The following is an 18,125-nucleotide window of genomic DNA, read 5'->3' as shown; positions in this document are numbered from 1 at the left end:
TACAAAAAATGCCTTTAATACCCTATTTACTTTCAACAACAAATCGTGGACATATCTACTAGACACAGTTAAAGCAGTATCATCCGCAAAAGTCGTATTACAACACTCAGGTAAGTAGAAACGCATTGAATCAACATACACAAGGTACAGAAGTGGTCCCAAAACAGACCCCTGAGGTACACCACACCTCACTTGAAAAGGAGAAGAAAACACATCATTTAATACAACTTGAATAGATCTACCACTTAGAAAACTATGAAACCACTTTAAATAGTTACCACGAACTCCAAGGGATTGTAGACGTTTGAGTAGAATATTAAAATCCACTGTATCGAATGCTTTTCTAAAATCGATAAAAACAGTCAAAGGGATTTCACCACGTTCAAAGCATTTATTTACAGTATCACAAAGGGAATGCACGGCATCCGACGTCGAGTGACCTTTCCTAAAGCCAAACTGGTTTTCACTTAACATCCCCGTTTTCATAAGGTGATCATAAAGCCTTTTATGCACAATTTTTTCAAATATTTTCGAAAACAAGGGTAGGATTGATATAGGTCTATAATTTTCAATTTCTAGCTTAGATACGCCCAATTATGGGCGTATTGTTATTGGGCATATTGGTGTCGCAGGTATCTTAAACAATTTTTTAATAGCTCATATGAAAGATATTGCTCATATCTACGTTCTTCCTACGAATTCTACCATCAGCAAGTTCCAAATGGCATTATAAACGGCACTTCTTGTGCCATGTCTCAAGTGGAAAGGCTGGGGCTAGTGACCTGCCAGAAATTTTTAGAGTGACGTTTAATGGCTCATTTAAAAGCTATTGCTCATATCTACGTGATTTCTTTCAATTCTACCATCCATAAGTGCGATATAGCACTAGAACTACACTCTTGGTGTCAGTTTTTGGTGGAAAGGTTTGGAGGTTTAAAACGATATATTGCAATAATAATGGTTCAAAACCCTTTAATGGAGGTTTTTAAGAATACCTCCTGTATGTTCCTCCTCCAGGCTCCCTTAAGGATTTTGTCCTTTAAGGTTTTGTTCATTCTATATACTCATTTTCAGATAATTTCAATGTTTTTGTAAATGTGATGCACTCATTTTTTAAAGCATGTCCCGGAAAGGTATTTTATCAAGCATTTTGATTCAAAAGGGAATAGAGGTCTTCCAGTTCATGGCTTGCAAGAACATTCTTATTTTATCACTAAATCCGTACCCGAAAGAACGGTGTAATTTTTCTCAAAATCCTGGTTTGGGAGGGGGGTCAAAGTTGGAGCCAATTTTTTTAAAATCACGTAAAAATGACAGAGAAAACTGAAGAACAAGCCATATAGTAATAAATAAGGTAAAGATGTACTAGAGAAAACTGACCTATTTCATTGGATGCTTGAATTATGCAGGCTTATCTTAGTTTTGACAATATTTTTGGAGAAACTAAGTTTCAGCAGGGGGAGGGGTAAGCTGGGGTCAGGTAGAGAATGAGGTCTGGGGAGGGACAGTTGCCCCCTCCGTTCCATAGCAAATTACACCCCTGACCCCAATCTCTTGCCACTTGGTGGTTGGAGAAGCGCAGATATGTGGTTCTGGAACAACTCAAAGTTGTATATTAAAAGAAGGATTACTTATTGTTATACGTACTAATTCAAATTATTTACTTGATAATTTAACCGTATTATTCTCTTCATACGTAAGACTGTACATCCAAAGAGGAAGAAAGATAAATGAAAACAGTTCTGTAGGAGAATTCAGGTAATCCTTCCCAAAATTTTGAAATAAAAACGAACTTAGTTTATAGCATCATTTATCATAACTGCACAAGAAAATTATCTTTTTTTAAATTTCGATTCATTTCTAAGTAATGAGTGACTTTTCTGTATAGGGACAAGTCAAATAACTCCCTAAGCCTAAAGGCACATTTCTGTTGAGGTAGCAAAATTTTCTACTAGGATGTCGATATACAAACCTGTCCGATTATTTAACCTTTCGTGTCGAAGGTACTTGCCTGGAGCTACTTTCTTAAATGCTATTAAATTAAATTTTTTAAAACTAAGAATTAAAGATGAATTTCTTGTTTTATTATTCTTTATTTATTCTTTATTCTATTCTTATTATTCTATTTTGCAAAAAGAAACGACACTATATTTTGATTTTTCTTTCCACTCTGAACTTATTTTTTCCTTCAATTCTTATACGGCTTCTTTGTTCAGCTCCTTAATAAGGGTTCAGTTTTCTTATCTTCCCTAGACTAGAGGTGATTAGAAATTGGATAAAAGAATAAGTTTTCAACTTAAACTAAGGAGTAACAGTAAAACTTAAAACGAACAGAAATAATTCTGTATAAATAAAATAGATAATGGCATTGTCGTTTCTAAAGTAAATTTTAATCAAAAAACGAGGCAAGATTAATCTGAAAAAAAGTTTTTCCGAGGTAGTAAAAAGCGAAGTTGAAACTTATAACAAACAGAAATTATTAGCCTATATAACACATATCAATATAAGTACTGCAAATAAATTAATTGGCGGTACTTTCCTGTATTTGTAGGATTACTGAAAACTAGCTTTTTACTGAAAACACAAAACAATATAGGAGTTTTGGTACGGTAAATGTAAACCATTCAAGGACAATTTTAACAGTATAAATTAACAGTTTAATACAAAGCAGTTTAAATTGGTTTTCTACACTTTTGAAAGGAATGTGTTTCAAAGGAAGAAAGTATCAGTACAAATTTCCTGCATATTAGACTAATGAAAGTAAATTGTTTTTTTTTTAAATGTTACGATATCAATTCCTGGAAGTTTCAGCAATTATTGATTTTCCAATGCTGTAGTGATAAAAGGAATCCAATTTAAAACACATTTTGTTTTCAGTCAAGCGTGTGCGACATTATCAAATTTTGAGGGTTTAACGGGATAGAAGTCCCACTTCTGTTAATGCTAATTTCTGCTTGTTTTAAGCTTAAATTGATTATTTGTTTTAATTTATGCTCTTTTTATATTTCATCTTTATACCCATAGTAGTATCTGTAATTTTCAAGTTCAATATAATTGTGAATCTTAGTTTCTGTTCGTTTTAGGTTTTATTTATGTATTCATTGTTATTTTTGTTTGTTTTAATTCTGACTTATTATATGAATCTATATTTGCTCCTTTTGTGTTTAGTATAGGTCTTTATTCTTTTATGGAAAAAATGTATTGTTGATTTTTTTAAACATTAGTTTATGTTCTTTTTTAGTTTCCTTGCTTTCTTATGGATAGTTATATTGTGAATTTTTTTTCTCCTTTATTGCTTAAGATCTGAAATGTTGGATTGTAATTTAAGTTTTAGGTAAAATTTTAGTATTCTTTCAAATTGTTTGATATGCCGACGTTTTGCTCAGTGGCATTCCAAGGCTATTAAATAAAAAAAAACTAGTTTTTTTTAACTGAAAGTAAGGAGCGACATTAAAACTTAATACGAACAGAAATTACTCCGTATATTAAATGGGTTGTCCCCTCTGCAATCCCTCGCTCTTTACGCGAAAGCTTTTAATTGTTTTAAAAAGTAGAATTGTGGCAAAGAGTAAAACTTTAGCGTAAAGAGCGAGGGATTGCGGAGGGGTCAGCCCATTTCATATACGGAGTAATTTCTGTTCGTTTTAAGTTTTAATGTCGCTCCTTACTTTCAGTTAAAAAAACTAGTTTTTTTTATTTAATTTCTGAACCTTTTTGAATTAATGCATATTTGAGTTTGGCTCTCCGCACATAAATTATAAAAATGAAATTTGCATATTAATTCTTTTTTTGGCTAAATAACTTTCTCTTAGTTTTGATCAGACGATTTTGGGAAAAAAGGGGTGGGGGAGGACGCCTAGTTGCCCTCCAATTTTTCGGTTACTTAAAAAGGCAACTAGAACTTTTAATTTTTAACGAACGTTTTTATTAGTAAAAAATATACATAGCTTAAGAATTAACTTACGTAACACACTTTTATATTCTTATATTTTTATTATGTATACGAGGGGGTTGGTACCCTCGTTAATACCTCGCTCTTTACACTAAATCGTAAGTTTTGTCCCAATCCTATAAGAATGACCCTTGAATAAGAAAGGCCGTAGAATAAATAGTTGAAATTACTAAAAATACTTTAGCATAAAGAGCGAGGTATTTATCGCCTCCTAAATACCTCGCTCTTTATGCTAAAGTGTTTTTAGAACCCCTCATATGCGTAATAATCTCTCTTTGTTTTAAGTTTCAATGCTACTCCTGACTTTCATTTGAAAAAACGTTTTCATCTTTATTTTTTCATTTTTTTTTTATAGTAATGATAGGAAATCCTGCGTCCTTTTCATTGAATATTTCGTCCCCCATGACATATTCCTCCAAGGAAAGATCCTCCCACGTAGCCCTTTCCCCTCAACCCCACCCCCAAACCAAAAAAATCCCCCTGAAAACGTCTGTACACTTCCCAATAACCATTACTGTATGTGAACACTGGTCAAAGTTTGTAACTTGCAGCCCCTCCCCCAGGGATCATGAGGGGGTCATGCCTCCTCCAGAGTAAGTCATGCCTAAAGACATAGTTATTATGGTTTTTGACTATGCGGAACAAAATGGCTATCTCAAAATTTTGATCTGTTGACTTTGGGAAAAAATGAGCGTGGGAGGGGGCCTTGTTGCCTTGCAATTTTTTTGGTCACTTATAAAGGGCAATAGAACTTTTCATTTCCGTTAGAATGAGCCCTCTTTCGACATTCTAGGGCCACTTGGTCGATACGATGACACCTGGGGGAAAAAACAACAAACAAACAAATTAACACGTACCCGTGATTTGTCTTCTGGCAAAAAATTCGAAATTCCACATTTTTTTAGATAGGAGCTTGAAAATTTTGCTTTAGGGTTCTCTGCTACACCGAATGCGATGGTGTGATTTTCGTTAAGATTCTATGACTTTTAAGGGGTGTTTCTGCCTATTTTCTAAAATAAGGCAAATTTTCTCAGGCTCGTAACTTTTGATGAAAAAGACTAAATTTGCTGAAACTTATATATTTAGAATCAGCATGGAGATCCGATTCTTTTGATGCATCTTTTAGCATCAAAATTCCATGTTTTAGTGTTTTGTTTACCATTGAGCTGGATCGCTCCTTACTACAGTTCGTTACCACGAACTGTTTGATTTCTACTATAAAATTTGGAGTGGAAGGACTGGTATCTATATTCTTAAGGTTGGAAATTTACATAATTTTTTAACTCGAAATAAAAATTTGCATTGGGATGACGTCATCATGACCCCATCCTGTAGACACCCCTAAATATACATGTATTATAATCCACCGTTTGATTAGAGAAAACATTTTTAGGTCCTTTTTGTTTTAACGGTTGGTTCGTTTAAATAAATGCAGGTGAAGGTCATTTATAAAAGAGCTGTTTGTATTGTTTCCTGAATTCGCTTTGTTTAGTTGTCTTAATAAAAAAGTGTCACAAATCAATAATACCTAAATTTTTTTTCCATTTTTTAAATTTTAGTTTACCTTTGCACGTCCTATTTTTTTCCAGCGGAGTGAGAAAAAAAATTCCGTTGTGAATCGATACAATAAAATTTTTCTTCCAAAATTTATCGTCTTCATTGGCCTCCCTTTGGTCCAGTCTACTTGCCCAGAAAGTTTCAAGCCGACCGAAAAGAAATTTTCTTTGTCTCCTTATGGGGTATCCTAAAGCATTACAGCAGATTTTTTCGAAATAATTTGTCCTCTTAGCTTGTTTTCATCTAACACTATATAGTTTCAACTCAATACTCATCGGGAGTTTCAACTCAGTTATTCAATCCATTCCTCAAGTATCGCAAATACTCTATTTTGACAAACCGGGTTAACAAGGTGTCTTTAGATTTACTTGACAACGTCACCATGCGTGTAGAAGTTCCACAAGGTGTCATAGTGGGTGAGGCTTAATCGCCTAGTACTGCTGTAAGTGGAGGTAAGTCATAGAGCAAGATAGTTAGAGGTATCGGATGCTTATCATGTTTCTAGTATCCTCCCCCCAAGTCAAAATTTTGGGTCCACTGGACCTTTTGAGTATTTGAACTCGATCCTCCAAGCCGTTATCGAGGTATTGCAAAGATCCTTTCACCCCCTCCCCATCCCTCTCTGCCCTAGATTGCTTGACTTCAATAGATTCTAAATTCAAGGCAGGCTTATAGTGTAAAAATTTTTGCCAGGTTACGTACGAAATTGTTTTCGCCGCCTTGTCTCATCCCTCTGAAAAATAATATTTTAAGTTCCCTTGCCCCTCCCCTCCCAACACTCTGAAAGCGTCAACTTGATTCCCCGATCTCTTCACGAGAAATTGCAGATATACCATTTTCACATAATGTATTTTTATTCACCCCTGCCCCATCCCACCAAGTCAGAATTTGAGGTTTACTTGGCCTCTCCACACCAAAAGTTTAAAATCAACCCCCCTAGCCTTATCTGTGATAAAACGCATATGCTAGTTTGATAACCAGAATATAGATGCTACCTTTTGATTTAACGTAATGCTTCAACATGGATATTGTCTAAATTTTACTGAGACTAACAGTGCAAGATTTTCTAGGTGGACCGTAGACAATAAATTTTTGGCTTCTTTTTCCCCTAACCCTAAACACACAATTTGGAATCTTCTTGCTCCTGCAAGAAGACTCCCTGCAACAATAAGATATTGAAGATGTGCAGTTTTGATAATCTGAATGCTAATAGTTTCTTTCAATTTTCCTGTCCTCTCCTCCTAAGGCCAAATTTGAAGTCTATTAGGCCCAAACTAATACCCTCATAGTTTCAACTTCTCCCCCCAAGTCGTCCTGAGACGTTTCAGATATGCTTTTTTCATAATCTGGTCAAGTATGTTTTCGATTTACATTAATACCTTATCATGGATAGATTGTAGTCCCAGAGGTGTTTATAGAGTAAAAAAACTTCTAGGCTGATAAAAAACAAAAATTGTTGAGTCACTATCCTCCAAATCCAAATTTGTGTTCCATTGAGCATTCCGCCAAAACCCAAAAATTTCAACTTGATTAATATTATTGTTCCGAAAAAATTGCCAGATATGCTGTTTTAAACCTGGCACCACCAGTTTTTTGTCACTTTACATCGTTGCTGATGTAAAGGGACTTCTGAGTCCCGTAGAGGGTATGAAATCAAGGAATGTTCAGCTGTATTTGAGACAATTTCTTTTATAACCTTTCACTCCTTCAATTCAAAACTTTGCGAAAAAATTCATAAAATGAATTTTTTCCCTGAAAAAATTTCAGGTAAGAGAGCAAGTCCCCTTGCTCTCTTCCCGCTCCGACACCACGTGAAAGTTTTAGCTCATCCGAGTTGTGCCTAAGATATTTCACACATTGTTGAAATCATCCTCATGCAAAAAATTCAAATCTCTGTTAGCGGAGTGTCGAAATAAGGGCCCTTAACCCCGCTTCACTCAAGCACTTTCGTACAACGCCTCTCGCCTTTCACTGTAAACTTTGCGTATGAAGACAAATTTTATTCTTTTGTATCATGGGTCATTCCAAAATTACTTAAAGCATGATCCTAATTGATTAAATGTCCATCATTAAAAATTGTAAAGATCGTATTTTCGCTGTTTTAAATAAAAACTAACTATACATAGTTCACGAATATTGTATGATTCTTTGCAATTTTACGATATGAGGGTTTTGAGCCTCGATATGAGGGTTGATTACAAAACTAAGACTAATATTCTAATTTGGAACTCCAAAACCAGAGTTGATTTAATGCACATTTCATGAATGGAGTGCACATTTTGTGAATGGATGCCATCAAATTTGGTGTTTAAGGAGATTATTAATTGCAAATCTGAGATAGTATTGAAATATAGAAGTAAAAAATGAAATATAAAGTTCATATTTCACCAAAAGAGTTTTGTTTTCACCAAACTTAGTATGTAAGTGAATTTTAGGCTTTAAATCTGAGGCGCTTATTTCAATATAAGAGTCCTAAATCTTTGTAAGGCTACAAAGGCCAAAATTACTGCTATTAGGCTTCAGTTATTAATTGGCATTAACAGCTATAACTAACTAAGTATAGTAGCTAAAATTACTATTATTAATGCACAAAAACGTCGAAAAATCATTACTACACAATTACGCAGAAACAACAAAAGTTTCTCTAAAAAGGAAAAGAAAATAATAATAAAAAATAGGAATTTAACAAGAAGAAAATAGCACATATCCAAAACGATTAAAACCTAAAACACGCTGATATTGCCATAAATGGAGAAATTGGAGCTAAAATAAAAATCAGCTATAATGAGCGCCGAAGCTAAGCTTAAAACGAACAGAAATTGTCACAAATAAAGGCGGTGTTTTCGCGCCTCAGATACTGGGCTGTCAGTTGCAATTGATATAAATAATGTTTCTTTTTTTTTTCATTGTAATATTAAATACGAAACGTTGCTTTGTACTTCCGTGGACTCTTTTTCCGATTAAATAAAAAAAAAACTAATTTTTTCAGCTGAAAGTAAGGAGCGGCATTAAAACTTAAAACGAACAGAAATTACTCCGTATATGAAATGAGTTGTCCCCTCCACAATCCCTCGCTCTTTACGCTAAAGCTTTTAATTGCTTTAAAAAGTAGAATTGTGGCAAAGAGTCAAACTTTAGCGTAAAGAGCAAGGGATTGTGGAGGGGACAACTCATTTCATATACGGAGTAATTTCTGTTCGTTTGAAGTTTTAATGTCGCTCCTTACTTTCAGCTGAAAAAATTAGTTTTTTTTATTTAATTCCTGAACGTTTTTGAATTAATGCATGTTTGGTTTTGGCTCTCCGCACATAAATTATTAAAATGAAATTTGTATATTAATTCTTTTTTTTTGGCTAAATGGCTTTCTCTTAGTTTTGATCAGACGATTTTGAGAAATAAGGGGTGGAGAAAGAGGCCTAGTTGCCCTCCAATTTTTCGGTTACTTAAAAAGGCAACTAGAACTTTTAATTTTTAATGAATGTTTTTATTAGTAAAAAATATACGTAACTTAAGAATTAACTTACGTAACAAACTTTCATAACCTTATATTTTTATTATGTATACGAGGGGGTTTGTACCCTCGTTAATACCTCGCTCTTTACACTAAATCGTTAGTAATTCCCAATTCTTTAAGAATGACCCCTGAATCAGAAAGGCCGTAGAATATATAGTTGAAATTACTAAAAATACTTTAGCATAAAGAGCAAAGTATTTATCTCCTCCTAAATACCTCGCTCTTTATGCTAAAGTATTTTTAGAGCCCCTCATGTTTATTTTTCATTGGTTTCTTATAATAATGCTAGAGAATCCTGCGCCCTTTTCATTGAATTTTTCTTCCCCCATGACAGATTCCTCAAAGGAAAGATCCTCCAACATAGCCCCCTCTCCTCAGCCCCGCCCCCAAACAAAATAAAATCTCCCTGAAAACGTCTGTACACTTCCCAATAACCATTACTATATGTAAACACTGGACAAAGTTTGTAACTTGCAGCCCCCCCCCAGGGATTGTGGGGGAGTAAGTCATCCCCAAAGACATAGTTATCACGGTTTTCGACTATGCTGAACAAAATGGCTATCTCAAAATTTTGATCCGTTGACTTTGAGAAAAAATGAGCGTGGGAGGGGGCCTAGATGCCCTCCAATTTTTTTGGTCATTTAAAAAGGGCACTAGAACTTTTCATTTCCGTTAGAATGAGCCCTCTTGCAACATTCTAGGACCACTTGGTCGATACGATGACCCCTGGGAAAAAGAAAAAAAAAACAAAAAAAAACAAACAAATAAACACGCACCCGTGATTTGTCTTCTGGCAAAAAATACAAAATTCCACAATTTTGTAGATAGGAGCTTGAAACTTCTACAGTAGGGTTCTCTGATACGCTGAATCTGATGGTGTCATTTTCGTTAAGATCCTACGACTTTTAGGGGGTGTTTCCCCCTATTTTCCTCAATAAGGCAAATTTTCTCAGGCTCGTAACTGTTGATGGGTAAGACTAAACTTGATGAAACTTATATATATAAAATCAGCATTAAAATGCGATTCTTTTGATGTAGCTATTGATATCAAAGTTCAATTTTTTAGAGTTTTGGTTACTATTGAGCCGGGTCGCTCATTACTACAGTTCGTTACCACGAACTGTTTGATAACAAAATGTTGGCGACAGTTAATGTAGTTTTAATAGTCTAACATGCAAATACATTTTCAACATTCCTATTAAGTTCATTTGTTTCAGATGTGAAGAAAATAATTTGACTTAACTGAACTATTGGTTTAAAATTCATCTAGTTTTCAGTTAAATGCAAACGAATCTCTAGCCTTTTATGGCCATGAGGGGTGACAACAAAAAAATTGTTTATGATGAAAGCATCCATTTAAGCTTAAAATTTCTATTCAACCTTTTTATGGGGGGGGGGAGAGGAATACAACGGTTAATAGCGGTATACTCTATTTGCTTTAAGTTTTGCTTTATCTTTCATTATCTCCTTTTAAGTTTTGAATTTCTTCTTTGCTATTCATCGAAAAACTTTGTTTTAGTTAGTCTACCCTCGAGGAAGAGAAAGATACATAATAATGTTTATGGCTATTTTAATCTTCATGGATGAGCGTATCAAACCTGTGGTTATAAAAGGTCGAGACAGGACCGATTTGAACCAAAACTCAAAATAGTAATGCCGTTTTCAGTGTAAAAAAGGATCAACCACTGCAAATTGTCAATTTTTGACATTATTTGGTACAAAATGACAACATTTCCCCCCATAGTGGCAAGATTTGTCGAAGAAAAACTGAGAGATAGTCAATCAGTTTTAACCTGTCATAAACCTTTAAATAAATACCTCCCAGTTTCAGAAGTTCTATAATTTAATGATGGACGTGCCACCGGGAGACAATCATTACTGTCTTATGATGGCACGTTCCTCCTCAAACATTTATGCTGGCCCTACGGAATGAATAGTTATTATACACAATTTGAAGCTTTATTTCCCTGATTTGATTCATTCGAGGCTTTGTGTATACGTTTAAAGCATTACATAGTCGTATAATAACTGCTAAGGAGAAGTAACAGTTTGGTTGTTAGGGGGACATTGCCAAACGATAGGGTATGGCAATTCATCCCTGAACCTTTTTTCGTTTGAAGGGATATATTGGAACTAATTGTTCTTTTTGGAATTCTGATGGGGTGGTAGCCTTCCTTGTATTATTGAAGTATTTTTTTTTTTTTGCAAAATGGAAGATTGTTTTAATTTTTACTATTAGAGATTGAGGAGGCGTTTGGGCATCGCTAAAGAGCCATGTTTTTCAAGCGAATCCTCTTTGTTTGTAAAAATGTAAAATTCACAGCCTGAACATCCTTTTTAGCGTTTTAGACCCCCTCCCTACCTCGTGGAATTTGTCTGGTGTAAGGCAAAAACCGTAAAGGACAACGATTGTTTGCCCTGAGCTTTTTTCAGGGATAATTATATCAGTTCAGGGGTCACAGAAATCGAGATAGGGCTCAGTCTAACGAAATTCTTCGAAAGCTAGTGTAGAATTTAAGAAGTGAAAAAGATTTTATCCTGAAAAACTGATCACTTTTCTCTCTTACGATCCGCAGTACGCAATTTGGGCCCAAATTACTGCATAACGTTGAAGTCAAAATGATGACATAGCTATTCTCCTTAAGATTTTGAAAAACTTGATATCAGCTAATTTCTATTGTAACATTCTCATGCAGTCGTGCGCTCTGGTCTTAAGCCCTTTATTGTGCAATATATTATTTACTTATTATTGATGATTGAAAGATGGACAGAAAGTAAGTTTGAAAAAAAAAAAAAATCATGTGAAAGTAAAGAGAGACGTTGAAACTTAAACGGACATATATTATCCTACCTATGATGGGACTGCTTTGCAATGACGTTTATGCTAAGAAACTAAATAAGTATGTATCAGCTAAGAAATTGAGTTTCGAGGATAGGGGAACGAATTGCTTTACCTTTAAAATTTGGTTAATCTCCTTCGTAGAGCATTGAGGGACTCCCACACTAGAGCAAATACAATGTTTTTGTTTTGTCTTGCAGTACTTAATGCGTATTTTTTGTGCGATCCCTTCTGATCTTATATAATGTAGGTAACTCCCGCGTGAGCTTTTGTTCTTTTTTTTAAGAACTTAAGAAGATTGTATTTTTCTTTCATTTTAAGGAGCAGAGCCATAAATCTTACCGCCCCCTTTGTGTCCTGACATTTCGATGGAACTATTGGCTCCACCAGCTAGAACCATGGGGATATCATTTGGTGAATATCCTCCTTCACGCAGGGGTCACATGTCTTTTTTTCCGGTTAGTATCAGTTATTGCTCCTTTTTGTAGGGTAACTATCTTCTTCACAGGGAGTATTAGTGTAATTTATTGTAGCTGTTGATCCTCCCAGGGGAAACGGGGAGTTTCTAATGTTGTACTTGTGTTTATCAGGAAATGTATTATAAATGTGTTTTTTATGGTGAACTGAATTAGAGATTAGTGAGCTCTTTGCTTAATAGGTTAAGTCCATCACACAATTTATGGCAGCGAATTGTAAGTAAAGTGCAACCTGTATCAGTAGTAATCGTCTCAAAACGAGTATATTCATTCTAAGACCACACTGGCTTTACATAATGTTTGGCAAAAAAGAAAGCAAAAATGTTTATAAAAATAAATGAAAAACCAAGGGTAATATCAGCCAGTGGACAAAAAAGAAGTAAAAAAAGATCAAACCATATATTTCGACAAGGCAAGGAAATATTCGTCCAAAAACCAATTTTTGATAATAAGTATATCAGAATTTCCTTTTTGTGATGATTTCAAGTATATAAAATTTATTGAAATTGAAATTTTGATAAAAGTTCAGAGCGAAAAACAATTCGTATAATTACACATAAAGGGCGAAACAGCCCTTAAAAGACCTGCGATCTACACCATCAATTATAGTCTGTCCTAAAGCCCTTTGACGGAGGTTTCAACTTCCTATGTGTAAAAAAAATAAAATTTTACATCTTTTTTCTGAGAAATTGCTTGCTAGATGCCTCTTTATTTGTTTTATCTCGGGATCATAATATCGGCGTAGTTATCATGTAGAAGTTTGAGAGAGAGCTTTTTAAAAACCCGAAATTAAAGTGGCTGTGATCTTTTCAAAGTATCGAAAGATTTCGTGCCGTATGGAACTGTTGATTTTTGGTATTTTGTGTTGCTGCCGTATCATTCATTCACCAATGGTAGCACAGTGGACCGATGCTCTTCTTGGCAATACGAGGCTCGGGGTTCGACTTCCCTGCCGCGAGGCTGTGGACATGCTTGCTACCTATCTCTGTAAAAAGGTGTCAGCAACAGAAACGTCAACACTAGCTTCTCGAAACTCTATGCGCCACTTGTGGATCTGTAGGATCTATATCCTTTTGATCGCATCATTTATTCCAAAACAGTCCATTTTATATGACTGCCTTTCAAACAGTTCGTGGTAACGAACTGTAGTAAGGAGCGACCCGGCTCAATAGTAACCAAAACTCTAAAAAATTGAAGTTTGATATCAATAGCTACATCAAAAGAATCGCATATTAATGCTGATTTTAAATATATAAGTTTCATCAAGTTTAGTCTTACCCATCAAAAGTTACGAGCCTGAGAAAATTTGCCTTATTTAGGAAAATAGGGGGAAACACCCCCTAAAAGTCTTAGGATCTTAACGAAAATCACACCATCAGATTCAGCGTATCAGAGAACCCTACTGTAGCAGTTTCAAGCTCCTATCTACAAAAATGTGGAATTTTGTATTTTTTGCCAGAAGACAAATCACGGGTGCGTGTTTATTTGTTTTTTTGTTTTTTTGTTTTTTTGTTTTTTTTTCTTTTCCCCAGGGGTCATCGCATCGACCAAGTGGTCCTAGAATGTCGCAAGAGGGCTCATTCTGACGGAAATGAAAAGTTCTAGTGCCCTTTTTAAGTGACCAAAGAAATTGGAGGGCATCTAGGCCCCCTCCCACGCTCATTTTTTTCCAAAAGTCAACGGATTAAAATTTTGAGATATCCATTTTGTTCAGCATAGTCGAAAACCATAATAACTATGTCTTTGGGGATGACTTACTCCCCCACAATCCCTGGGGGAGGGGCTGCAAGTTACAAACTTTGACCAGTGTTTAGATATAGTAATGGTTATTGGGAAGTGTACAGACGTTTTCAGGGGGATTTTATTTTGTTTGGGGGTGGGGCTGAGGAGAGGGGGCTATGTTGGAGGATCTTTCCTTGGAGGAATCTGTCATGGGGGAATAAAAATTCAATGAAAAGGGCGCAGGATTCTCTAGCATCACTGTAAGAAAACAATGAAAAATAAACATGAAAACGTTTTTTCAAATGAAAGGAAGAAGTAGTATTGAAACTTAAAACGAAAAGAGATTATTCCGCATATGACGGGTTCTAAGAATACTTTAGCATAAAGAGCGAGGTATTTAGGAGAAGATAAATACCTTGCTCTTTATGCTAAAGTATTTTTAGTAATTTCAACTATTTATTCTAACGCCTTTCTGATTCAGGGGGTCATTCTTAAAGAATTGGGACAAAACTTACGATTTAGTGTAAAGAGCGAGGTATTAACGAGGGTACAAACCCCTTCGTATACATAATAAAAATATAAGGTTATGAAAGTTTGTTACGTAAGTTAATTCTTCAGTTACGTATATTTTTTACTAATAAAAACGGTCGTTAAAAATTAAAAGTTCTAGTCGCCTTTTTAAGTAACAAAAAAATTTGAGGGTAACTAGGCCTCCTTCTCCACCCCTTATTTCTCAAAATCGTCTGATCAAAACTAAGAGAAAGCCATTTAGCCAAAAAAAGAATTAATATATAAATTTCATTTTAATAATTTATGTGCGGAGAGCCAAAACCAAACATGCATTAGTTCAAAAACGTTCAGAAATTAAATAAAAAAAAACTAATTTTTTTAGCTGAAAGTAAGGAGCGACATTAAAACATAAAACGAACAGAAATTACTCCGTATATGAAATGGGTTGTCCCCTCCGCAGTCCCTCGCTCTTTACGCTAAAGTTTGACTCTTTGCCACAATTCTACCTTTTAAAACAATTAAAAACTTTAGCGTAAAGAGCGTGGGACTGCGGAGGGGACAACCCATTTCATATACGGAGTAATTTCTGTTCGTTTTATGTTTTAATGTCGCTCCTTACTTTCAGCTAAAAAAATTAGTTTTTTTTTATTTAATAAATGCAGCGTCAATTGTTATACAGTATTACGCTACTGATTTCATCCCACAAGGGGGAAAGGGAGAGAAAGGTTTGTAGGTCTATTTGTATGGGGTGTGGGGTCGCAATCTCCCAGTGTATTTTCAGGGCAAAATTTTATAATCTTTCATGCGAGGTCCTTTCAATCAATTTATATATGAGATTTGACGCCTGGCATCCATTCATTTGGAAAAATATATTTCAACGAAGTATATGATAAAGACGCCAAGGGAGGAATGTCTTTCTTATTGTTGAAACATTTTGAATTAATTTAGTGTCAAGTAAAAATTGCATTTACATGATACTGTTATGAGGTTGTGGAGATTCCTCCGACAAATCGCAGCAGTTTGAATAGTGAAAAGTTTAATTAAATTTGTTTATGTTGATAAGATTTTCCTGATATGGTATTTCGTTTTTTTGCAATGGCTGCGTGTTTTGTTTAATTGAAAAAAATGTTTTCCAATGAAAAGTTTTTACAAGGAAAGTAAAGAGCCATACTAAAACTTCAAACAAGCAGAAATAAAGATGTTTAATAAGACGAACGTAAGACGAACAGAAAGTATTATGAATGTATAAATGAAACCTGAAAGAAACAGAAATTAAAATGAATAATAACTTAAAGCTTATAAGTACATAGAGTACTATAAATTATAAGTACTATACAGCTTAACGTAGGTTAAAGTACCAACGACAGTAAAAATAAAATCTGATTCTTTAAATCGGTTAAGTTGTTAGTTATAGCGAAATAGACCTTTATATATGGCTATGCAATTTTAAGACTTAGCAGCTGCCAAGTTTGAAAAATGAGAAACGTGTGTGGAAAATCAACAGAAAATGAGCGAAAAAATTTATCAGTGTGGAGCTCTAGAAAGTATAACCTTCATACTGGCTGTAGCAAAAGACAAACACTACAATTCATTGGCAGCAAACTGGGTAGAAAAGACAGTCATTTGAATGGTTAAAATTATATAAAATATAACCTAAGAAATGTATGTATCATTGAATAACTAGAAACATGGTTATCAATAAAATTATTCAAATGACTTACCTACTAGAACATCTTTTTACTAACACAAATTATCGTAGTTTGTTAAATTTATCTCTTTAGTGTTTCATCTTTATTCCAAATGTTAATAGAATCCTTATTTTTTCTGATTCCGAAACTACCACTTTTATTTCTATTTTTTGCGTGTAAAATAGAAATATTAAAATCAATTTTTTGGCTTCAGATACCAGGAAAAAAACAATTAGACATGATGCATTCAAATGTTATATCTATTAAAAGGTCATCTGATTATATCGGTGAACCACTGCGGTGGATGTTAAATTAAATAAATAAAAAAAAAACACCAGTTTTTTTCAACAGGTAGTAAGGAACAACATTAAAACGTGAAACGAACAGAAATTATTGCATATTTAAGGGGGATTGTCTCCTCCTCAAGATCTCGCTCTTCGTGCTAATTTTTTTTAGTACTTTTAAACTAGATTCTTTGTTATTCTAAATAAGTGAAAATTCTGTTTCAGGAGTAGTTCTTAAAGAATTGGGACAAATTTCAAACTTTAGCGTAAAGAGCGAGGTGTTGAGGAGGGGTAACCCCTCTCATACACTTATGAATTTCTGTTCGTTATATGTTTTAATGTTGCTCCTTACTTTCATTTGAAAAACTTGTTTTATCATATTTAATTTCTGATCTTTTTTAAATAATGCCAGGAAATCTTGGCTCCACTTCCACGGAAAAAATTCTTTTCCCCACGGGTATATCCTTCAATCCTGGTGAAAATTTACCCTGGACAGTTACCCTTAACATCTCCACGCGTAAAATTGAGTCAGCAAAGAGAAAGAAAGACATAAAAAGAATTTCGCCTAGGAATTCTGGCAAATTCCCCCAGTGTCAAAACTCCCCTACAAAAATCACCTCTCTGGATACTACCCTCCCAATCGAAAAGACTTCCCGCGGAAAATCTCACCTGCAGAAAATTCCCTCCCCCACCCGAAAAATGTATGCATTCTTCCCAATAATAAACACTATACGTAAACAATGGACAAATTTTATAGCTTAAAGACCTTTCCCCAGGGAGTGTAGGGGGGGGGGTCATGTTATCTCCAAAAGCATAGCTATTCGGCCTTTAAACTATATTGAACAAAATGGCTATCTCAAAATTCTGATCGGACGATTTTGAGAAAAAGGGGCTTGGGTGGGGGTCTAGTTGTCCTTCATTCATTTTGGTCACTTGAAAAGGTCACTATAACTTTAATTTTTCGTTCGAATGAACCCTTTTCTGATATTCTAGGACCACGTGGTCGATACGATCAACCCAAAAAAAAAACAAACGTGCGTCCGTGATCTTTCTTCTCGCAATAAGTACAAAATTCCACATTTTCAAACAGTTCGTGGTAACGAACTGTAGTAAGAGCGACCCGTCTCAATAGTAACCGAAACTCTAAAAAAATGGAATTTTGATACCAATAGTTACAGCAAAAGATCATCTGACTGTTCTGAACAAACTGACTATTTCAACAGTTGATTCGATATAATGGAGGATCTAGTGGGACCAGATAGTAAAAAAGGGAATGGGAGGGGAGTTTATCGCCGTCAAAGCATTTTTAATAAAAGGGCACTAGAACTCAGTTTCCAATCGAATGAGCCCCTTCGAACTGGCCTGGAGAAATACATATTGAAAGTACATGGCTCTGTTCTTTAGACAATGCTAGAGCGTTGTCTAACGTGCCTAATGTTAGTCGGAATGACTGCCCTCCAGAAAATTATCAGACAAGTTTGGCTTAAAATGAATTTGATTAATGTTTTGCCCTTCATCCTCCTGGTGTGCTCCGCAACCCTATGAGGTTGTCAACTGTGCCTTTCTGTCAGCACTGGTTTTGG

The 18,125-nt window shown here is 34.8% G+C and overlaps 2 protein-coding genes across 5 annotated transcripts in view; one reads left to right on the top strand and one right to left on the bottom strand.

The window, feature by feature from the left end:
- LOC136036204 (protein O-mannosyl-transferase Tmtc3-like) overlaps positions 1 to 18,125 on the top strand; it is a 261,671-nt gene that overhangs the window by 67,544 nt on the left and 176,002 nt on the right. For all 4 annotated transcript variants that reach the window (XM_065718290.1, XM_065718292.1, XM_065718291.1 and 1 more), the window contains one exon: positions 12,184 to 12,320. In XM_065718290.1, the coding sequence (XP_065574362.1) occupies positions 12,184 to 12,320 (137 nt within the window). The remainder of the gene's footprint in view (positions 1 to 12,183; positions 12,321 to 18,125) is intronic.
- Positions 1 to 18,125, bottom strand: part of LOC136036202 (nuclear pore complex protein Nup205-like) — a 378,694-nt gene that overhangs the window by 203,095 nt on the left and 157,474 nt on the right. The gene's annotated exons all lie outside the window — the stretch shown is intronic.

The sequence above is a fragment of the Artemia franciscana genome, chromosome 15, assembly GCF_032884065.1.
Source record: "Artemia franciscana chromosome 15, ASM3288406v1, whole genome shotgun sequence".
In the NCBI taxonomy this organism is placed as follows: Eukaryota; Metazoa; Arthropoda; class Branchiopoda; order Anostraca; family Artemiidae; genus Artemia; species Artemia franciscana.
This window is presented reverse-complemented; position numbering and strand designations above follow the sequence as displayed.